Source organism: Maniola jurtina, chromosome 17 (genome assembly GCF_905333055.1).
Source record: "Maniola jurtina chromosome 17, ilManJurt1.1, whole genome shotgun sequence".
In the NCBI taxonomy this organism is placed as follows: Eukaryota; Metazoa; Arthropoda; class Insecta; order Lepidoptera; family Nymphalidae; genus Maniola; species Maniola jurtina.
This window is the reverse complement of record NC_060045.1, coordinates 13543954-13568844: the sequence shown is the minus strand read 5'-3', so window position 1 is coordinate 13568844 and position 24891 is coordinate 13543954. Positions and strand designations below refer to the sequence as shown.

Genomic DNA, 24891 nt, shown 5'->3' with positions numbered 1-24891 from the left:
AGGCATATTAAAAAGGCCATTATATCTACTACCATTATATAAATACACAATATGTAAAACTATCGAAAGCACTTTACTAAGCTCCGAGATTTACCAGTGAGTCTTACCAAATGCTTTGTTTGAAAAACAAATGGTGCGTTGATGGCGATCATGATCGCCATCAGCCTGTCGCACGAGTCTGCTCTCATTATGAAAAGGCTTTGAGGTCACAGTCCGCCACACTGGCTAAGTGTGGAGGCAGACTGTGCATACTTTTAAGAACATTATGAACAACTCTCAGGCATGCAGGTTTCCTTCTTCATCATTAAAAGACTTAACTAGCTTAAAGCTAGTGTGTCGTCGATATTAGATTCGCGAAATACATTTTGTATTTGACTATGTATAAACATATAATTCACTCTGGCATATAAACGCCTTAGTATTTTACTGTCGCTCGAGTTGACCATCTAACAAATTGATAAAATTATTCTCAATAGTCCAAACTTCATAGTCGCTGATCGTTTGAATACGCAGGGTAACTCTCAGCTTGTATAAAATAACAAAGGTCCGGCACGCGCTGGCTCTCTCTCTATAAGCTATTGTATTCTAATGTAATGACGTTATGTATTGACAATGTTCACGCTTGCCTGCTGTGCTGCTATCGAGTGACCAGTGGGTAGGTACGGATGAATGGCATCGACAAGCGTGGCCGACGCTTGCGCTCGCACTACCATTATAGACATTACCATGCTGGGAAAATATGGCAAACGTCGCACCTTACTTATAGCTATTTTATATATGGCACTAGTTGTTTGCTGCGGCTACGGCTGGCCCATTGTTCTTTCTTTTGCATTAATAATAATAACTAGCCTATGCCTGCGACTTCGCGTGGACTACACAAACAAACCCATACGTATTTTACTGTATAATTTTTAAAAATCCTTTTTTAGCAGATGTCTACGTCATAATAGCTATACGGTATGTCCAGTTTGATGGATTGATAGATCAGTCAGTCAGTCAGTCATTCACTTTTTCCTTTTGTTTTAGATAATATTTCGCGGAAATTGGTCATGCGATTTTCGTATATAAAATAAACACTTACTTATATGCTAACGGACTGACAATATCAAAGTATAAAGTAGTGACATACTTATTACCATTTTAGATGTCTATAATTATCACTTATCAGGATTGGTAACAGCTTGTTACCCATCCTGACAGGGTAATCGTTAGGTCTTGTAACTTTCACTAAACTATTTTCACTAGGTAACTTCTAAATATTTGGTACCCGATTTTATTAGTGAAAACAGGCATTAGGGTCCTAGTACACAAGGTGATCATAATCATATTTATTTAAGGGATATCTACTCTACTTACATTCAGCCCATTGCCATAAGAATGAGCAGGAGAGCGAGCAAGAAAATTATTGTGCAAGCGAGTGGTACGCAAGAGATTGTTATAGGCTATAGCTGATAATATGTGGTAAATGGTAATTAATATTCATACCTATTCCGTGACCGCGAATGTTGCGCTCGTCGTCGTCATGCCGCTGTCACTGCCGCTCCCCACTCCCCTCGCAGTAGCCGCCGCGAGCGCGACGAGCGAGGTCGCGTGACGAGACGTCGGCATTCCTGCAAAATGGCACAAGACTTCGACTGGAACAACGAGCTGACGCTGAAGTTCGTGAAGCACATCTCCAGCGAGCGAGCTCTGTGGGACTTCAACGATCGCAAATACAAGATGAAGCATAAAGTGTACGAAGCGTGGGCGAGGATCAGCTCCAAAATGAATATACCCGTAGACGTGTTGAAGAATAAGAAGAAGGTGCTGATGGCGACGTGGAGGCCTCTGTTCCGGAAGAAGATGGCGTCGCTCAGGTCGGGCGCGGACGAGGACGAGGTGTTCCGGCCGGTGTGGTTCGCGTACGACGCGATGGAGAGTTTCTTGGGAAGCGTTTACGATATCGACGGCTCCATAGTAAGTCACTTATTAGCTGAAGCCCGCGACTTCGTTCGCGTGGGTATAGTTTTTAGAAACCTCCTTGGGGATTCTTTGATTTTCCGGGATAAAGTAGCCTATGTGTTAATCCAGAGTACAATCTATCTCCATTTTAAATTTCAGCCAAATTCATCCAGTAGATTTTGCGTGAAAGAGTAACAAACACACACACATACACACTCGCCTTTAAGTAGTGTGAAGTGAGATAATAGTGAAAGATTGTGTGTATTTATGTAGGTATGATTGTTATTCTGTCGCGCAAAAACTTCTGGATGGAAAACTTTTGTCTGAGGAATGGAGGTACCCACATATTTATTATATTAGGCTACTTTCATCCCGGAAATCAAAGAGTTCCGCGGGATTGTTCCTTCGCAGCGTGATTGAAGGACAAACCAACAAACTAACACACTTTCGCATCTATACTTCTATACATATACTATTAAATAAAATTGAAGTAAGGGTTATTAATATTTAAATAAATAAATTCTCTTTTATTAACAGAAACAATATGAAGAACCAACGGTAGCGTCGTCTCCATCCAACCAGTCCCAGCACAGCGACGACGTCACCATTCTGACGATAAAGAAGGAGAACGAAGACAACACGGACTCCAGCACTACTCCTCACTTGTCCAAAAAGAGAAAGAAGTTCATGGAAATTGAATACGACGAAGGACAAAATATCACCTACACTGGTTTTGATCCACTAAACTCAGCAACCGCGACTGAGGGACCCAGCAGAGTGATGAGAAAGAGTGAAGAAGATGACGAGTGCGATATCTACGCGAAACTCTTGGCCAGGAAGTTGAGGAAGTATCCCGGGAGAATGCGGGATAGAATGATGTACAAAATCGATGGACTTCTCTTGGATAACCCCTACCCTGATGAGCTATCGAGCCCTTGTTCCTCCTATCAGTAACCATCGTATTCATAAATACAATAAGGATATTATATTATTATATTGTTTTAATAATTTAACGCATCATGATTTACCCATCGCCAGCTCACTACTAAACACGAATTTGCCTCATGAAAAGGTTAGACCATAGTCCACCAGCGATTGGCAGACTTCACAAAACTTTGAGAACATTATGGAGAACCCTCAGGCATGCAGGTTTCCTCACGATGCTACCATTTATGGTATAAGCAAGTTATATTTAATTGTTTAAAATACGCATACCTATCTACCTAGCTCCAAAAAGTTAGAGGGCCGTTCCCAGGATCGAACCCCCGACCCTCGTATAAGAGGCTGACGTCACCTGTACCTGTACCAACTATAATTATATTCTGTGCCTGTGCCTGTTCTGTATTCTATGCCGACGTCTTAGGTTATCGCCGCTTTTTTTTTCAAAAAGAGTGGTAGCCGAAAGTTGATACTTACTACTTCGGTACTTATTTGTAAAGTTAGGATAAAGTCGCAATTAACATTAATAAGCTCAATCAGTAGCCTTGTTCCAATTTCGAGAGTTACGGAAAGCTTGAAAAGTTAATTATCAAAACGTTATTATAAGGTACTTTTCTAATCTTGGCATGAAAATACGTAAACAAAATATCAAGATCCTCCTAAGTAGGTAAGGCGAACAATACCTATTGAAGAAGATATTGTACGTATAATCCATCCATCCTTACAGAAATACACAAGTGTGTCTGTCTGTCTCTAGGTTTTCACGGCCCATCCGCAACCGACTAGACGGTGAACAGGGAGATAACTTGCGAGTTGCAACCCGGGGATGGACATAAGCTAAGTACTTTTTATCTCGGAAAATCAAAGAGTTCCCACGGGATGTTTAAAGGCCCATATCTATTAAATCGTTTTTGATAAATGGTACGGACGTCGGAGACACCTTGCATTCCCGGAGACGAACGTAAGGCACTTACGCTTTATCCCGGAAAATTGAAGAGCTCTCGGTAAGTATCCTGCAAATTAATATAGAGAAAAGGTCGTCATTTCAACCAGCTCACTACTAAGCGCGGATGACGAGTCACAAAATGAGAAGGGTGATTCTGAGAGATAATGTTATTGTACGTGACAGGCCGAGATGGCAATCGGGATATGACGCCCTGCTCATCCGCGCTTTCCCGCACTAGATTAGCGTGGAGGGTGTGCGGGGCGTCCTCAGTCCTCACCGCGATTGCCATCTCGACTTGTCGCGTACTATACTTAGTAGTTACCTATATGCGTACAAAGTTACAATCTCAGAAAACAGAACAAACTGTTCTGTATTCTGAGTTTACAACGGAAGCGCCATAATTGCTCTATGTTATTCGACAAGTACTATTTAAGTAGGTAGATACCCATAATACCTACTTAGTACTTACCTATCTATTCATTTATTGTTATACATACTTATAATCAGAAATGACAAAGCATTCATTAAAGTAGGGATGGAAAAAGGTCCAAACGACATATTGCATGCTACTAATAGCTATAGTTTACTCACTTATTACAGATTCCGTTAATTACTGCATATATATACCAAAGCGACAACCTATGCACTCATCATAGTCTCTATGTTAATGCTCAGTAAGTGCATTTTCGCTTGGTTTAATTGAAATTTAATTGTTTGAAAGACTAATAAATTAAACTGACAAATGATTCTGAACCTTATCTGTTGAACTTTAGGTTTAAATTCGGTTGTAGGTCATTCAGGTCGTGTTAGCAGTCGATACTGAACATGCGCACTGCAACATCAAACTTGTCAAGCAACTAGTCGGGCGACAGGTCGGCGGACGGGTCGGCTTCTCCCCTAGCAACAATCAGCTGGGTCCCTTTCATTGAAGACGGTGCTATTTTTACTTTCATTGCATATATTTTATATGAATGGGGAGGGAGGGCATATTGATTCCTTTGTCAGCTTGTTGCATAGTATCTATCTACTTATAGGTGCATTCACACTAGGTCATCATTATTGTATTGTCAAGGAGGCGTGATAGTACAGTGGTTAAGACGTTGGCCTCCTATTCGGAGGTCAGGTGTTCGAAACCAGACACACACTTCTATATATTCAATCAAGATTTTTTAGAATTAGATTTTTTAAATTCAGAATTCAGATACAGTAAGCTCTTAATTGCAATCTCACCTGGTGGTAAGTGACGATGTAGCCTAAGATGGAAACAGGCTAACTTGAAACATACCCGTCATGGGTTGCATACCGAAACGCTAAATCGCTAAGCAGCAAGGCTTTGCCGGTAGGGTGGTAAGTAGGTATGTACGTTAAGTAGGTACCTACCTATCATTATCATCTCAACCCGTCGCCGGCATACTACTGAGAACGGGTCTATTCCCAAAATGAGAAGGCGTTTGTCCATAGTCCACTAGATAGATACGTTAGCCAAGTTGGCAGACTTCACACACTATGGAGAACTCTCGGTCATGCAGGTTTTCTCATGATGTTTTCCTTCACAATTAATCCCGAAAACAACCGTAGTGCATATATATTTTTAACGTGGATAAGGTGGATACATTACACAGTAGGTACCTATATTCATAAGATGTATTTCTTCCGCTCAAGCATCCCCTAGTATAAGATAAGCAGGCATTAATACCAGTAGGGATCCATACATGCCCTTACCATAAACTATTTGCGATTCTGTGTAACAAGGGCTGACACCGCCGCGCGCCGCGATTACACAAGGCAGGGGCGGCAGGGGTGCGCACACAAGCGTTAACACTGTTCCGTAGCATTATTGTATAGAGGGTTGCGCTTATTTTGGTTCTGTTGTTTAGTTCCCGAATAGTTTCTGCGTTGATGATCACAGATGTTATTGCTGCTTCGTATTATTTACCAAGCATTCACGTTCAAAATCTAAACCAACTCTAAATCGCCGATGGTAACAGATTTGCCAAATTGGGAGTTACAACAATGTGTGTGAAAACACATAAATAGATATACATACACTAAAGATACATACTTAGTAACTGTTTCGACATAATACCTACCTAATATTGTATAATAAATCATAACGACACAATAATAATTTTGAATTTTAGCTCACTATTTATATTTGAAAGCCTATTTGAATTATTACAAGCCATCCGAAGTTAATTTGAGTGTAATTTGAAATGATGGCAACTGTTTCCGAAGTGGAGGGGGTGAATGGACTCTCCCCCCCCCCCCCTACCTCCCTACCCCCCACCCCCGGCGAACAATCAATCATTGTAACTCCGAAGGGCGTGAAACTGGGCCGCTTTAACGCGACTTACACAATCATTACTGTCGAGATCATTGTAACTGAAGAGACTGTGTCTATACTCAATCTGTTATTGTTACCTTCTTTCCCACGGGTGGGCAAGCAGTGGACAAAGAAATTGTTTTTAGGGTTCCGTACCCGAAGGCGAAGGTTGCCAACGGGACCCTAGCACGCCTCCGCTGCCCGGCCGTCCGTCCGTCCATCTGTCCGTCTATCCGTTCGTTCGTTCGTCTTCTATAAGGAAGCTGTATTGTGATAATGTGTATGTGTGTACAACTGTACATATATGTGAAAATTTCAACTCTCTACCTTTAACGGTTCACCAGATATAGCCCACGGACGGACGGACGGACGGAGAGCGGATATTGTCTAATAGATTACAATTTTTTTCGAGATTTCGTACAAAATTGCCACATTTTTTTACTTTAAATTTACATATTTGTGAAACCCTTATGTAACACTGAAAATGAAAATGTAGCTGCAATTTTTTGTCCCATTTCAACAATATTCGTCTGACATCATACTCACGAAGTAGCAGTTAGTTGGCCGCGCGCCGCGGACGCACGGACACACGGACAGACGGGACAGCTTTCGGCGAGTAACGGCCAGCTTGGGGGGCTGCCAAGTGGCATGTCAGCTGAAAGTGAATCTATCTCTATTTAGGTATAGCTGTAGATTTTTTGTATATAATTCCACTGTAATAGGTTTATTAAGCGAACAGTGCCTATAAAATAAAGCTGAGAAAACCTTGTTTGTTCTCATAAAACTTTTACAAAATATTTTTGAATTGAATCCTCCAAACTTAAATCTACCATTGATTCAAAATCCCTTCCTACTGAAAATGTAGAGAATTTGTAAAGAGCGGGGAGAGTGAGTGAGTGAGTAGTTATGTGGATAATATCCTCGATAGCTTAAGTGGTTAAATTAGCGGACTGACATCCGAAAGGTCGGCAGTTCAAACCCCACTCATAGCATTATTGCCGCTCCTACTCCTTTTTTTCGTGAGGAAAATACGTCATGGATACCATCGGCGGCTAGGGGCCAATACAAAGGTCATGTCGGACTCTTACCGACTAAAAACCTAATGAAGTTCCATCCCACCGCTGACGACGGAGCACAAGGTACCGATAACGCCTCGTTACTCCGCCAGCGGATGTCCGCCGCAACAGACCCACCACTGGCACACTACGGGCCCCCAAACACCATTAGAGGCATACTGGGCCCACAGCGCGCCAACCAACCTGAGGACCACACTGTGAACGACGGACCGCCCGTGTCCATCATCCTCAGGTCCTCCCGAGGGCTAGGTTTCGCGGGGAGAGCAATTCCCTTTCCATTTTCCCCATCTTTAACATCTCCCTCGCCCGTCACCAAACTGGACAGGCGGCACAAGCTCTACGCTTAGTTGGAGGGGAAAGGGGCCTATTAGTCGTGATTAACATGGCAAATATTAAAAAAATAGTCTTATCAGTTATCTACAGCTCGGTGTGATAACACCTTTGATAGCAGTCAAATAAATTGACGTAAGAGTAACATGATATTATCCCATAGATATTATCATCACTACTGAGCACAAACCTCCTCTCAAAATGAGATGGGCTGGCCTAAGCCTAAGCCATAGGCCATAGTCTGCCACACTGACCAAATGGGGTTCAGTCAGCTGACCAAGCAAGGCGATCATCGCTTCAGAAAGCAATCAGAGAGCAACGGTTATCTATGTTGTAATGAAAATAATAACAGGATTCACGCAGGGTCAGCGACTAACTTGATCTAATATAGGTAGTTAGGTACCTGGTACCTACCTAGACATTTTGTAAAGTACTAGAAAAGTGTAACCAAAAGTTTTTAACACTCCTCAAAATAATCAACTTTTCAATTTACGAAATTGTATTTTCATCATTTTCGTTATAAAAAGAGCCCTACCAAAAATATGAAGCATAGATAACTTTTAGATATGAATTCAAGTTTCAATTTGAATGTAGCACCTTTCCCACAGCCATTCATGTGGGTTATCTACAAATGTGCGGCGCTGGCAGCGCCCGGGGAGCCCGGGGTGGCCACTGATATACGCCACAAACCATAGATATACAGTTCCTTTCACGTTTTGAGGGTTCCGTACCTCAAAAGGAAAAAACGGAACCCTTATAGGATCACTTTGTTGTCTGTCTGTCAATCTGTCCGTCTGGTTGTCTGTTGTGTCTGTCAAGAGTCTATAGGGCACTTCCCGTTGACCAAGAATCATGAAATTTGACAGGTTAGGTACTAGGTCTTATAGCGCAAGTAAAGGCAAAAATCCGAAAACCGTGAATTTTTTGCTACATCACAAAAAAATAATTAAAATATTCATGGCGTAAAAGGTTCACCACGGCATTAGATTAGATTAGATTATTGAATCTTACTCAAGATGATGATAGCACTAAACATCTATCTTGTTTCTCTCTTTTTAGTTTATTTTACTTGTACCAAGTCGGGTTGTTCCGTAGTCGGGTTTTAGTTTACAGCTTTTTTTTTACGTAAAAAGATTGCTCACCTTGTTTCCGCGCATCATATGATGTGTCGATTGATTTATTGATGATATGAAGATGTGAATCACGAAGACGACGAGGGGATTATTTCGTTTCGTACGTCGGCTTTCATTTACAGAGTTTTTCAAAATAATTTTTTTTTACAGACTAGCGCTTGGCTGCAATCAGACCTGCTAGCAAGTGATGATGCAGCCTAAGATGGAGCGTGCTTCCCTAGAAATTGCTTATTACTTAGGCTTAGACTCTTGACTTGAAGGTACCCATATTAAAAGTGGAAGGGAAAACTGATGCCAGCAGGGTGTTCCATATCCTAGCAGTCTGGATTAGAAACGAGGAAGCAAATCGCTTCGTAGGTGTCCGAGGAATTTCAACTACGTACGGATGCAGACCTTGACGATGCCTTGCAATAGGATGGCAGAAAGGCGAAGGAGGATCCAGGTCAGAGAGCTTGTGCACACTCTTGGACTTTCACTCTACTGAACTGACATAGTAGGCACATATTCTATGCAGTTCGAAATATCTTGACTGAAATGTGTACGATGTATCTCGGATCGGGTATATCTATGGGGTTGTTCTTATCGATCTGCGCTAACCTTGGCACTGAGCAAGGACGGCTATTTATACCGCGGGCCCCTCCCGGGCCGCGCGGGGGCCGGGGGTGGGGACCGGGGGCCCGCACCCTCCCCCGGGGGTGACGAGCGTTCACTGCTCGAGTGTTAATTATGTTTGAAATGTACTCAAAATTTTTTGATAACCACTTTGTTTTGTTTGGAGGCAGTTCGGGAAATGATTTGGAAATAACGGAATTAATAATTTCTTCATCGCATTGCAAAGCAGATGGGACTCAACCCAGCAACTCATGATCTGCACCTACTCAGCTAACGAGGTACTTATTCTCTTTTATGAAAAAGTAGGTAAGGCAGGGGTCGTGCGCAAGGTGAGAGGTTCCAACACGAGCGAATGAACACGCGATCCCCTCATCATCAGCTACTATATCGTAACACCCGCCGGTGGTGATGCGTGACAGGACAGCTACTGGTCATTTCGGTCAGCAGCCTGGTGCACACTGTGGCAGATGCCTGATAGCTATGACTCCATTCTCAACAATCACCGGCTCACTACTGAACTCGGGTATCCTCACAGAATGAAACCTCATCATCACCACCAAACACAGCTACACCCTCCGCTCCTAGGACTATGTCCCATTGGTGCATCTACTGCACCCTCTGCTCAGAATATTCAGAGGGACGCGCAGACAATACCCCCTCCCTACCAGGTCAATTAGAAGTGTCATGAAGAGAAACTGTTAACCATGCTACCAGGGTACACCGGCCCAAGCGCTGCTGTCACCCGCGACACTCAGGCACACGAGGAGTTTACCTGGCTGGTACCAATTCCCTAATTCACCTAACACAAGTTTTACGCTTATTTGGAGGAGAAAGGGAAATATTAACCATGTTTCACACTGTATAAGTATGTAAACTGCAACGCAGCGTCAATATACAGAAGTGTGCACCCCGCTCAGCCCATCCGTAATTACTGTAGGTGGCGCGTATTATAATATACATCATGCATGCTGTGCGTATGTACGCGTATGTCGCTGGAATGATAAATTAACTGTGGCAGCTCGCGACCGCGTCACATGTATGGTTCCCAAAGCGCACGGTTTCATAATACATCGTTGACTGCGACTTTAGGGCTGTCGAAAGTCCCGCAGGAAACCTTCGTTTCTCTGGTATAGAGACAACCTTCAACCTCCCATGGCCCCACGAACCTCTCGGTTATATCGCGGGAGGGTGCCGTCCTCCTTTACCATTTTACTACGAAATAGCGAGAAACCGTGAACGTTAGCACCCAATCCATTCGTACGAAATGTTTTTGCTCAACGTTTCTGATATGAACCGCTAAGGTGTGGAATGCCCTTCCTCCACGTTATCTGTGACGTATAACCTAAATACCTTCAAGGCAAGAGTGAATAGACTTCTCCTGCGCAAAAGCTCTCCAACCCGGCCCTCATCATCACTTATTATTAAGACGTATGATTGTCGTCAAGCGCAAGTTACAATAAAAAAGTTTTTCTGCGAGTTTTTTTGCTGATTCTTCTCGATGGCGCAGACATTCCGAAAATGGCCGCGTACATTTACTTGATGATCCAAAAGTTTTATTTGAATAAAATCTATTTCTATTGACTTAGCTCGCCTATATAGCCTGTAGCAACAATAAGCAGAACACATGTACTAGTAATGCTAGGTACAGTGTACCTACATACCGGTCGGCACTAGTTGCCAGGCGGGAGGAGATCGATGCCACCTGAAGGGCGGGCGGGGCGCGGGCGGGGCGCGGGCGGGGGGCGGGCGGGGCGCGCGGGGTGGGGGCGCAGGGCGGGCGGGGCTGTGACGCGAATGATTCTTTTTTAATTCTCTTTATGTGACGAGGTGATTCCATAAATGGTTCCTTTGTTGCTGTGGCGGGTTTGTTTGCCTTTCACTTGCCGAGTGGATGTTTCTTCTAGTTTACTTTTCTTTGATAGAATTATATTTTTATATTTTGTTGTAATGTTTGCGGTTGCTTTTAGATAAGTAATATTTTACACATACACACATACATAATGTACACATTAAGTTTTTTTGAGGTTGTCAGTTCGATTGGTATGTATTTTTTGGCTTGTAATTCTATTTCTCCGCAGGTATAGGATTTTTTGGGATTTTATGTAAAAAAAAAGATGATAATTCGTCCTGCTTTATAAGGGTGAATCTAATGCCAGTTTGAGCCCATATTCATCTGGTACAGAACTTCAATTCTGGAGGACAGAACTTCTGAACGGCCATAAAATATGCCACTAATAGTGGCTAGGATGCAGATCTTAATCCGACTTTGATCACATACGGATGCCAACGTTCACGGATTCTCGCTGAATATAGAAATTGAGACTAAATCGACTCAATTTAAAAAGTCGATTGATATTTCCGAATAATAGAAACACAGATTGCCTGTTACAAATCGAAACCGGTACCTGTCTGTTTCACTGCGTCGCGTCGTCATGAATTATTATTGTATCAGGAAGGTGGTTGGCGTGGTAACTAGGATTGCGGTACCAGCCGGTAGCCTGCCTGTGGATGATGGGACGGTCCGTCGTTCACATTGTGGTCCTCGGGTTGGCTGGCGTGCTATGGTTTCAGCATCCCTCGAACGGTGTTCTAGGGTGTAGTTACGTAGTGTCCCAGTTTTGGGTCTGCTGCGGCGGACACTCGTTGGCGGTGTAACGAGACGTTGTCGGTCCCTTGTGCTCCGTCGTCAGCGGTGGGATGGGACTTCGTGAGGTTTTCAGCCGGTAGGAGTCCGACATAACCGCTGTGCTCCCCCGTGGCGGATGGTATCCAGGATGGATTTTCTTCACGAAAAACAAACCAATTAACTATGAAGGTAATTTAAGTGAAATGGATTGCCGTTTTGTCGGCCCGGTAACAACAACGTGTACAAAGCAGATAAGAAACATCAATACTGTCCGGCCTTCACGGTGGAGTGCCGCTGATTGAAGGTACACGTGGCAAGGCCTAGTGGAGCGGAACCTCGGACCTTTTTAGGGTTCCGTAAGTCCGATTAAAAACGGAACCCTTAAACGATCATCGCGCGCGTCTATCCGTCACAGCCAATTTTCTTCAAAGCTGCTGAACCGATTAAGTTGGCTTCTGTGAATTTCTGTGTGTATGTGTGTTCTACTGTGAATTTTGAATGTGGAGGTCACTTTGAAAACCATGCAATTTTAAAAAAAGGTTGTACAAACTTTACCGTGTGACATAATTTCAAATGAAAGGGCTTATTGTAAGGGTTTCATATATTTTTATAAATTTTGGATAAACAACCTTCTAATGGGGGAAAAAATATATTATCAATATCGGTTCAGTAGTTTCAGAGTTTATTCAATCATAACAAACAAACGAACACTTTATTATATTGTGATATTTTTATAGTTTTATATCAACAGGGTTATAGAAAAGGCACCTATGTACATTTAAGTTAATACTTATTTATAATTTTGGTTTGCTTCTTGCTTAGTAAATAAATAAGTAGGTAAGTAAGTACCTAGTCATAGTTTGTGGAGGTATTGGGTCCTAGGTACTCCATTAGTTGAGTGGTTCCCACCAGTTGTATGAGGCATAACGTTTCCTCTTTTTGGGAATATTTTTATTTGCTATTCGAATTACATCTCTTATCCCACAGTATTTAGAGCTATTATCGTAAAAGCTTCCCATCGAAGGTCGAGGGGTGTAAAGCACCCTTTGATTTATAAATTATGTCATGTGTGTATTCTAACTATGGGATATGACAGTTTTTTGGATTATTACTATTTTTTTGTTTTTTTTTTTTTTAAATTAAGTTATCCTTATAGTATTTAGTTTTCCTTACTTTACTTAAAAGATAAAGTAGCTGCTCTACAATAAGAGTCTTACGATCTCGTTACCGCGAACTGACCATGCAATCAAAATACAAATGAAAAACCTAACCTTAGAAGGTCTAAAGCGACCGGGTCGCTTACGCGTTTCTGCAAGTTTTCAACAATGTGCCTACTGTTTAAGCAAACTAAGGAAAAATGGGCATTATATTTTGTTGTTGAAGCGAAAATGTTTTGCTGCAGATAAGATTAATTAATTGGTACTTTCCATATTAACTTATTGTTAGTACAAGACTCGTTCTGGCTGACTGACTGACTGATGTCAACGCACACGGCGCGGCGCTGCCCAAACTCCATAGAAAACATAATGCCTACTTCCAATCAATTTCATTGTATTACGTTATAAATTCAATTGGCCGTGATATATGAATTCATGAAAACACTGAAATTGTAAACACTATGCCTCGTTTTAAATTCAATAACTCAACTACCAAAGCCTCTAGGAATGTGATTAATAGCAATGATACTGATACGCGATTATAAACTATATGCCGTGACATTAGGGTATATTTAGCCACAAATCGATTGAATGTACCTAGTGAAGTGGAGTAATGTAACGATATTTTTTACCGAATTCCAAGAAAGGAATTCAAAACGCTTCCAAGCTACGTGTATCTCCATAATATCCATCCGCGGTTACGGCCATCCGTGAAGTGGTAACAAACCGACGAACAGACACCCTTTCACATTAAAAAAATGTTAGCGTGCATCATTTAATTCTTTGATTAATAATAATCTGTTAGGTACGTTTTTGTTCTAAAAACTAAGTATTCTGATTCCTAACGATTTTTAAAAACCCGAACCTATCTATCGTTACCTTCTCGATATAAGGATATACCTATTGTTCTATTATTCTATCCAAAGTTTTGTAATCCATACTAATATTATAAATGGTAAAGTATGTCTGTCTGTCTTTCTGTCTGTCTGTCTGCTACGTTTTCACGGCCCAACCACTGAACCGATTTTAATGAAATTTGGTACGGACTTGAGATACATCCCGGGGAAGGACACAGGCTACTTTTTATTCCGAAAAATTGAAGAATTCCTACGGGATTTAAAAACCCGAAATCCAAGCGGGCGAAACCGCGGGCAATCTTTAATACATAATAAATACTTCAATTACTGCTATACTGTACCGACATTGCCGACGTAAGTACAGTATCCTGTATCGACAATAATACTATCGACTATCGAAAGGTCAAACAAAATACAACACTATCGAATAAGTTATCACGTTATGTAGATCGCAGGTGGGTAGGTAGGTAGGTATAATGTAAACGGTATTGTTGAGCGAAATGAGCCGATTTGGATTAAACTTGTGACATTAACCTATATTCCCGTCTGGCGCAATAATGCAAGGTCGCGGTCCAGGGTCACGCCGAGGTCGCCGGAAGGTCCCACTAATGTATTTCAAATCAAATTGTATTAAAATTGTGGTTTCCACATTTCAAGAACATTAACTTTACATACTGGCGCACAGTCCATTCCTTTCTTATTTACTTTTGTTCATTTTTAACCCCCGACCCAAAAAGAGGGGTGTTATAAGTTTGACGTGTGTATCTGTGTATCTGTCTGTGGCATCGTAGCTCCTAAACGAATGAACCGATTTTAATTTAGTTTTTTTTTTGTTTGAAAGGTGACTTGATCGAGAGTGTTCTTAGCTATAATCTAAGAAAATCGGTTCAGCCGTTTGAAATTCATCAGCTCTTTTCTAGTTTTCTTATAGAGTTTTTCGTGTCGGGGGTGTTTTCATACATTATGTGTATTTACTCTGCCCCTAAGGTTGGATGGAAGAGATCGCTTTTTTAGCCTCAGAGTAGGTGGCTCTGAGTACTACTAGGCTCTCTTCTAAAATCAATGATTTTAGTGCTAAGGCCGCCTGTTGTACAAAAATCTATTTTGTTGTACAATTTCTATGTAAAGGTGTACAGTACAATAAATAATAGTTCACTTTACGTTACTAACGCATTTGCACGCGGCAGCGAAACGATTACCCCTTTGCCATTTATCATCATCATCAAGATCGACCCAGCGCCGCCTCACTACTGAGTACGGGTCTCTTCTCAGAATGAAAAGGGAACTGTACCACGCTGGCCAAGTGCGGAAGGACAGACTTCACACACCTTTGAGAACACTTTGGAGAACTCTCAGGCATGCAGGGGCGCCGGGCGGTGGTGACTGACTGACTGACTGATCTAAAAATACGCAGCTCAAACTACGTACTTAGACGGATCAGTAGCTATAGACATCCGCCAAGAAAAGATTTTTGAAAATTCAACTCTAATAGGGTGAATTAAGGATTCGATTTGTGTAGTCCACGCGGACGAAGTCGCGGGCATGAGCTAGTTATTATTATGTTATCCTTCGTTTATTTATTTCCCCTTTATTCAGAGAACAAACAGCATCTTCCGGTAGGAAGTCCGCGCGCTGGCCCAAATTAATTATTATTTGACCACCTTGAGAGCGAGGCGGCTACCGAATGTTTATTCAAACAGTTTGTTGTTACTATTATTGTACAAATTCGGTGGGCTCTAAGGGCCTCTGTTCCATCTGGAATTGGTGTCCTCGGCCCACAGGTCCTTGCAGCAGCTGGGGCTCTTACAACTTTTACTTTTATTGTTTGTTTAATACCAGGTACAAACACGTAAGTTAGAAAATTCTATACAATAAAAGAAATTAAGAAACGGTTTGGCGGCAAGTCTTTTATTCTACATGTCAGTTACAATCAGAGTATAAATGTTCCTTGGTTACAATACGTAAAGTTTTTTTTTTTTTTTAGAATGAAAAAGCCGCTCTGGCTTCTTCAAAATTTGTCCTCCTCCCAACAATTATACTTACCTACTACACCAATGAATGATAGACAACACAATGCGAGTTGCGACCCTACTCAAGGTAATCATAACTGGTAATTGTTTAACTAAGGTTTACGTAAGCTAAATAGTTAGAAACAACAATGAAATGAATGAATTTGAAATGTATTTATTTCATGACAGCCTATGCCATTTAGGGCGCAATTACGCCTGTAAGCTTTACTCACGTAAGTAGCTTAGATGATTAACTAACAACAACTAATGTAAACACTCTTGTAAGTGCCATTTACCTCAGTAAAGTTGTCAATCAATCACGCAAGCTACTTACGTTAGTAAAACTTACAGATGTTATCGCGGCTTTATGACAATAATGTCATGGTAGGCATGCATCGGTTTAGGAAGCAGATTCCAGAGAGCTGGCAAGAAACTCAGCAGCTGCTCTTTGGAAAAAAAACTAAATGTGTAAATATGCAATAGGTACATAGGTATACTCCTTATATTCTGTAACTAATGGTATGAGCAAAGGTCTCGTGTCCCATAGAAGAGAGTTATTCTCATAGGAGTTCAGTGGATGGGCCGTGATAAAGTTGCAGACACTTTCGCATTTATGATATTGAATGGCAAAGAGTAGTAAAGCGGTGATAGTGTCGTTTTAGGTGTTGGCCTTCCAGTTCGGGGTTACACTACTTACTTTATATAATAACTAGCCAATGCCCGCGGCTTCGCCCGCGTGGATTTAGGTTTTTCGAAATCCCGTGGAAACTCTTTGATTTTCCGGGATAAAAAGTAGCCTAATGTGCTAATCCAGGATATTATCTATCTCCATTCCAAATTTCAGCCAAATGCGTCTGGTAGTTTTTGCGTGAAGGAGTAACAAACATACACACACACACACACACACACACACACACACATACAAACTTTCGGCTTTATAATATTAGTGTGATCTGTTAACTTCCCGATGCACTATATGATTGAGTTAATGAAGCATATTTCCGGAACTAAATTGAAATCGCGTAACTTGAAAGGGCGCGGGCAGTCCTCCATAAGGGAGGGTTCGTAATTCCAGCCTTCAAAGGGAGAGAAAAAATCGGCCAAGTGCGAATCGAACTCGTTTACCAAGGGTTCCGACTTCCATTCCATCATAAAAGAAATACTAAACACTTTTTATTTCATTTTTAACTAGATTATGCTCGCGACTTCGTCTGCGTGGACTAAACAAATTTCAAACACCTATTTTGGTCCCTTAGGCGTTTAATTTTCAAAATCCTTTCTTAGCGGATGCCTACTTACGTTATAATAGCTATCTGCCAAATTTTTGCCCGATCGGTCCAGTAACTTGAGCTGTGCATTGATAGATCAGTTAGTCAGTCAGTCAGTTTTTACTTTTGTATTATATAGATTTTAATTCCGGCCATTTTGAAATTTTTATTACTTATTGTTTTAGCGGCATAGAAATATACCTACATTCTGTAAAAATTTGAACATTACGTTTCACGAGATACAGCCCGCTGACAGACAGGCGGATGGACGGACGGACGGATAATGGAGGCTTAGTAATAGGGTACTGTTGGCACCCTTCGTGTACGGAACCCTGAAACTCGAGTACCTACAGGAGAGCCGGAAATTTAGTTTTGGGTGCTCTCAAATTGCGAAAAATCGTTCAGAGCTCGACGCTGGAGGCGCACACCTCGCGAGATGATTATTATCTCGAGTTTGTGTATTGAATTTTGTGGATGATAATATTTTTGCGTTTAACATACAAAAACATGAGATTGTTAATCAATTGTTATGTTTTTCTTACGGGCTGCTTCGACTAAATCCGGAAGCGTTTTCAAAGACGCTCCTCGGAATAAGTGCGGATTGGCAGACTTCACATTTCTTTGAGCAGAAGGCGAGCATGTTCACAATGTTTTCCTGCTAAAGCTCTTCAGACCTATTGAGGTGTCCACTATAAAGAGTTATAGAAAAATGTAATAACTCTAGAGGTTTGCTGTAAACATTTCAATAAAAGCTATAAAAGTACGTAAGTTGAAAAGCGATAGGAAGAAATTGTAACGTGAGTGCCTATGCGAGTACAATATGCACCAGGCAGTAGGTAGGTACCTACTTAGTTATAAGAATGTAAGCTTTTAAAATCGCATTCAACTGCTTTCACATTTTTCAATGAAAGGATTCTAAAATACTTTGTGAAACGGCTTTTAAGAGAGACGTGTTAAAATTTACCCTTTGAAGAGAATATTTCAGGAGCTCCTAGCGCCTTGCGCCGTAAAAAGCTGATTTATTGTCCGCGATTGTAAAACGAGAAAACGGAGCTCCAGCATTTGGAAAAGTTCGCTTACACTGCACAGACTATCTAGATATTACAGACATTAAAACAGAATTTTCGACGAACAGGGAGATCGTCAAGAATGGTGAGCGCTTTGAGTCTTGACTTTGCTTCGATGGATGTTCAAAGTTTACGAAGTTTGCCTCAATAGCTCGACGGTTATAGGAGCGGACTGAAATCCGATCGGTCGGCGGTTCAAATCTCTACCCATTGCACTATTGTCGTACCGACTCCTAGCACAAGCTTTACGCTTAGTTGGAGGGAAACGACAAATGTTAGTCTTGATCAACATGGCTAATATGTATACCTACTATTCTTCTCTCCAGTTATCTCAATTAATGTCTCGCCGGACTGTGAGACTGAGGGAATAGAGAGTGCTACGGATTTTGACTTGTAGTAGGTATTCATCTTCTGTGCAGTTGGCTGGCTAGCCACGGATAGCGGCCGCGCCGTAACGATGATGCACCCAGATGGAACGCGCTTGCTCGAAGTTATGCCTATTCACTCTTAACTTGAAGGTATCCATATTAAAATTGGGGGTGAGAACTGATACCTTTGAGGTTGACTGGAGGGGAAAAAGATATCATGTACTTATTTAGCTGCGAAAAACTTACGTAATAGTGAAATTTCTGTTTCGCTATTATGAAGTACGTGCTAAGTACGTCTTTTTACATAATAATTAGATGAAAAGTGATATGTTACCGAGTGAGCAGTTTATAGCGCACTGAAGCACGCCATTACACTCGGCAATAAAATGTAATAACGGATCTGCAGCACCGACGCGAACAGCACCGCGCCGCGCGCCGATAATATGCTCATTGCTGCAGCGAGTGAGTACTTTCACTGTTTCATTTCTTATTCATAACTAGCCGATGACCGCAGCTTCGCCCGCGTGGATTGGTCAGACCCCCTGCAGCATCAGGATTGAAGAGTTGGAATCCAAATTTTTTATGAAACAATGTCGCAAAGTTCCTCTATCGATTAAAAAAGAAATGACGCAAATCGGTTCAGAAATCTCGGAGATTTCAGTGTACATAGGTAGAAAAACACAACTCCCTTCTTGAAAGTCGGTAAAAAAAGTAGCCTATGTTACACCCTGGTCAATCCTCTACTTGTATGTGAAAATCCCGTTAAAATCGGTTCAGCCGTTCCGAAGATTAGCCTTTTCAAACAGACAGACAGACAAAAATTTTAAAAACGTGTGATTCAGTTATGGTATCGTTCAAATAACCATATGACCTTAATATGTGGTAGTTATTTCGAAATTACAGACAGACACTCCAATTTTATTTATTAGTATAGATTAATTAATTTTTATTTTATACCTGTATGTATCTAATCCAATAATTATTGAAATCGTGATAGCCTAATGGTTAAGACGTCCTCTCTCCTATTCGAAGGTGCGGTCGGGGATATGATTCCTCTAACTTTTCGGAAATATCACTTGCTTTAACGGCGACGGAAAAACAACAGAGATGACACTTGTGCTCAGTAGTGGGCCAGGAATAGACCGATCATAATGATTTCAATAATTTAATGAATAAACTTAATCATTTGAAACCATGGATATGTATTTGAAACCAATTTGTAGGAGCACAAAATACCTACCCAAGATGCTGCCTTTCATTCCTCGGGCAATGGCAGCTGCCAGGTTTTGGGTATCCGATAGACTTGCGGTACCCTTTTTGAGCGTTCTTCACAAAGCATTCGAGCTTCCAACTCCCAGTGCTCTAGGTATCCTCATTTCTGATTTGATCACGTAGAGACACTCCAAGCATAACTCTCCCCATCGTCCGCTGACTGACTCAGAGCTTTCTTATGAGGCCCGTAGTTAGCGACCATGTCTCGGATCCATATTACGTCATCACCAGCAACACGCACTGTTCGAACACTTTGGTCTTCAAGCACTGAGGAATTTTAGACGTAGACTTAAATCATTAATAGGTATTATGTGATATCAAAACCGAGCCTAATTACTAAAGACGACTCTCGATACACACTCGCCTAGCAGCGAAAACAAAGATATAAATTATCGATTAACTGCGTCGTTTATTCTACCTCCTTATGCCCGATGCGGTAGCGAGCTCGGCGACTACAGTCGCGCGATAAATAATCGCGTCGCCCGGCGTCATTATTGCGCGCTTATGAATCATGTCACCAGTGTAGGCCTGTGCCACGAGGTAGCCTGTACCTAAGCGACAGAAGCATAGCTAGAAGGATTTTTGAAGGAAACCAAGATAACTACTAAATTTATTGTAAGATACGCACATTTTAACCTAAGCTTACGTCTGCATCAATGTTAAATGCAGAGTTTCACATTACGACGACCCAAGAAACTGGCATGTGACGTCATAATGATTTGACGTGCTTTTTTTAGTTTCAAAATGGTTATTACACTTAAAACTAACAAAGGACTTGGATTTTACGTATTTCGGAAAACTAGAGATTCAAATGATAGCATTTATTTCGCATTCATAATCCAGAGACCAATATGAAATGAACCAGGGTTATATTAAAGCCTAAATGGAGTACGTATTAAACAATAAATATATCGGTTTATTATTCAAATTAATACCGAAAGTGCTTATCAATAATATATTACTGCCATCACAAACAATATCCCATATAAAACGATATCTCACAAACTTATAGCTAAATGACTATAGTTCGTGATAGCTTTTGAATTTTGATATAATGCAAAACAGGGCGTAATAAAAGCCGTGATCAATGTGCGGACTTTACTGCGGCTTTGTATCTCCGGAAAACACGGCATTGTAAGGTTCGCGGTTTTATATGCGTCGAGTCATGCTCGCCTCATCACTACTACTCTAGAGTATAGAGTCCACCCGATCCAATTTTTATTGGTTCAGTCAATGACTTTCTAAGCAAGGACATCGCACTGGCGCGCATAACAAGGGACCAAGTAAGTGTGCTTATACTCGGTGTAAGCACACTTTCTTCATTAGTCGCATGTTGACTGCACAGCTGTCAAGACGCCTAAATGCGCGATCAAAAAGTGCCAAAATAATACGTTAACGACGCAGAAAAGAGATGGTGTGACTTACCGGTAAGTTAATTTTATTTACGTAATATAACATGCGAAAAAGTGTAAAATATTTAGTAAAACCATTGAAAACACTAGAAATATCTAAAATTATTTACAATGTTCCCATTCCTTTCTCTCACGCACATCGGAAAGAGACAGATGGAAGGGCGCGTCACGAATGTCGGAAAAACAAAACTGTCGAGTAGCTTTTTTTTGTTCAATGTAAAATCTATTGGCCATTATTGTATCACATTTATTTTATTACTAGCTGTGCCCGCGACTTCGTTCGCGTGGAATAGCTCTCAGCGCGCTTTATATAGCCACGGACGCTCAGGCGCGAGGCGTGTAGTACGTACTCTGTACGTTAAAAATGTTCGCCGTGATTCTTTAAATTGACATAACTTTTTTATTTATGAACCGATTGACATGAAATAAACACTAAATGTTAAGTGAAGCTTACTACAATATATTAGTGAAAACCGTATCTAAATCGAATAAGCCGTTTCTGATATTAGCGTGCACAAACACACAGACAAACAGACAAAAAAAAATTAATTACAATTTCGGGTTCGGCATCGATAAAAAAAAAGTAGCAGGGGTTGTTATTATTAACAACCCCTGCTACTTTTTTTTATATATTTCCATTGTACAGACACCACTTTTCTACAATTTTATTATATGTATAGATAGATCTTTTGACGACCTCCAGTGCGCAGTGGTAACGCGGTGGATTTGTATGACGAGGGTCCCGGGTTCGATTCCCGGCTGGGCCGATTGAGATTTTCTTAATTGGTTTAGGTTGGCTGGTGGGAGGCCTTTGGCCATCTTGATTCAAGGCCCATCTTGAATCCGCCATTTTGGTTTTATTTTTCAGCTCCCTGTCAATTGGATGAAGTTCTGAGTGACATTTGTTCGAGCACTCCCCACCTATCTTCAATACCCTGGCCGTGCTCCTCACCGAAATCCTCAATCATCAGCTCTATCCATATTTTTCCTCCGAATCATTTTTTGTCCTCTATACGAAACCATCGGTAAAAAAAAACATACAAAATTTTACAGAAGAGGTGATCAAATGAGTCAGTCAGTCAGTCAGTCAGTGAATCAGCACGGACAGAATAGTATATAGTATAGATATAGTATAATAGTTTCATATTTACAAAAACGAAAAATCTCTCAAAGAAATAACAAAAATTAATAGTGCTACCACTACTCCATTCCATTTTTTGTTCAAGTTTGCTTCTAAAATCACCTTATTCAGCTTCGAGTGCAATAATCGATTTACATTGCGGCTTAATCACTGAGGTTAGTTTACAGGACTTGAATGTTAGCGGGAATGTATAAATGGAGCAGTTGAAGCTACATAAGGTGAATTTAGAAACGTGTGCCATGTTTGAGCTCTTGTGTTGTATGCCACGATGTGTCCATGCTTAGAAAGTCATTGGGTTCAGTAGTTATACGTAGGGCGCAAGGAATACCTATTAATAGACGTACAGAGACACTGTAACCTATACTACTATTTGGAGCAACTAAGAACACCGCAGTCCCGATAATGGGCCCCCTTTGTCTCCGTCGCCCACAATTACGGCCCGCGTCTGTCGCTGACGGACGGACGGACCGACGACGCTGAGTTACGGCCCGATTCATTGATTCATACACTCCTATAAATCCAGAACAGATAGCAACGCTGCCCTTACTGTGGAGATAAGCTATAATATGCAAATACGTAGCACCCCCCTCTGACAAAGTACAGTCAGCAACAAAGCTAGCTTTGCACCGGTCCATAGTCGCTTGTACTGGATGGCGCAAACCTGGCTTTGTTGCTGACTGTACCAGACCATAGACCATCATCATAATCATCGGCAACTCGACAGGTCTGCTCTCCAAATGAGAAGGGTTTAGGCCATAGTCTATCGCACTGGTCCAGTGGGGATTGGCAGACTTCACACACCTTTGAGTACTTTGGAGAACTCAAGCATGCAGGTTTCCTAAGTGATATTTATTTTTTAAAACGCTTATAACTTCGAAAAGTTAGAAGTATTTACCCGGAGTCGAACGCCCGACCCCCTGAATAAGAGGTTGACATCTTAACCACTTGAAGACATCAGCTATATGTAGTTTCCTTATAATTTGTAACTTTGTGTATCATAGTATTGACGAATTAGTCCTGCAACTGTCGCCATCGTCGTCATCAACTGACAGCCGTCCACTGCTGGACATTTAGGTCTCTTGTAGAGATTTCCACACGCCATCTACTGAATCCAGCAGCTTCCTTAGACTCGTATGATGTCGTCTGTCCTAGTGTCTGTTACCGCTGTGCATTTCGTTTCACCTGCAAATGCTAAAAATTGTTACATTGAACGCTTTGGACTAAGTCATCTTCTTACCGTGTTGCTTAATGCATAAATTGTCCCATGGAAGCGGATATTACGCGTTAATTGCCCATGGCATGCCCATGGCTCCCATGGGATATAGACAACGATATCTATCTAGATGACATGGGTACGACAAGTTTGATTTCCCGGAGAATGAAGACGAAAACTACTGCACAAAATAATGATAAGTGTGTCTGTGTTTATTGTAAAAGTACTAGTTTACGCCCGTGATTTCATGCGTGGACTATACAAATTTCAAACCCCTATTTTACCTCCTTAGGAGTTGAACTTTAACAATTTCTTTCTTAAAGGATGTCTACGTCATACTCATAAGATTAACTTTGCGACATTGTTCCATAAAAAATTTGAATTCTAAGGTGACCTGACCACCAGAACTTAATATTATTTAGGATTTAGAAACTGTTGGTTACACATTGATATTGGAGGTACCTACCAAGTAAAGACTTTATCGTCGAACTCGAGGATCCGACTCCTCAACCCTGATGCTGTAAGGAATTGCATTGCTAAATCGTGGTGATCCCACGGGATTTTTAAAGAATCACCCGTTCAAATGTTTTTTACGAAATTTGGTACAGAGATACGTACCTACCTTGCATCACAGGGATGGGCTTCTACGGAGAAGCTACTTTTTTCCTGGAAAATCAAGTTCCTACGAGATTTTTAAAAACGTGAAGCCACGCGGGCGAAGCCGCGGGCATCACCTAGTATACATACAGTAGTATGTACTGGTTACCGGCATTATCTAACGCCTTGAAAGGTTGACACCGCACGGTGTATGTAAACTAGCTGTCGGTGCTCGTCGCTGCTGGTATAATGCTAAGGTCCTTTCAATGGTAAGTCACGTGTGATACATAATATATAGACCTGGTCACGTTTCGCTTTGCTACACCACATGCAGTCGAAGAGCTGGTGGATATTTTGACGAGTGATTTGACAAAATGATTCTTCTTCTCACCCTGTAATATTTATGCCTATCAGCCAGTCCATGATTATTATGTTGATTATAACACGATTTATAAATTTTATTTTATTGCTTTTTATTGAAGCCTTATCTGTGGGTTATGTTGCATAGATGTAACAAGTACCTAATAGCTAGTTTATCCTTATCCAGGTTTATACAGCTACTGAACTGAGAGGATGGAAATAGCACAAAATGTATTTTAGCTAG

General features: G+C 41.3%; 1 protein-coding gene across 1 annotated transcript; it reads left to right on the top strand.

Moving 5' to 3' along the window:
* The first annotated feature begins 1543 nt into the window (after positions 1-1543).
* LOC123873979 lies at positions 1544-2929 on the top strand. Its single transcript, XM_045919110.1, has 2 exons — positions 1544-1956; positions 2479-2929. Exons 1-2 carry the CDS (start codon positions 1618-1620, stop codon positions 2893-2895), a joined length of 756 nt encoding a protein of 251 aa, XP_045775066.1. The 5' UTR covers positions 1544-1617; the 3' UTR covers positions 2896-2929.
* Positions 2930-24891: the final 21962 nt, after the last annotated feature.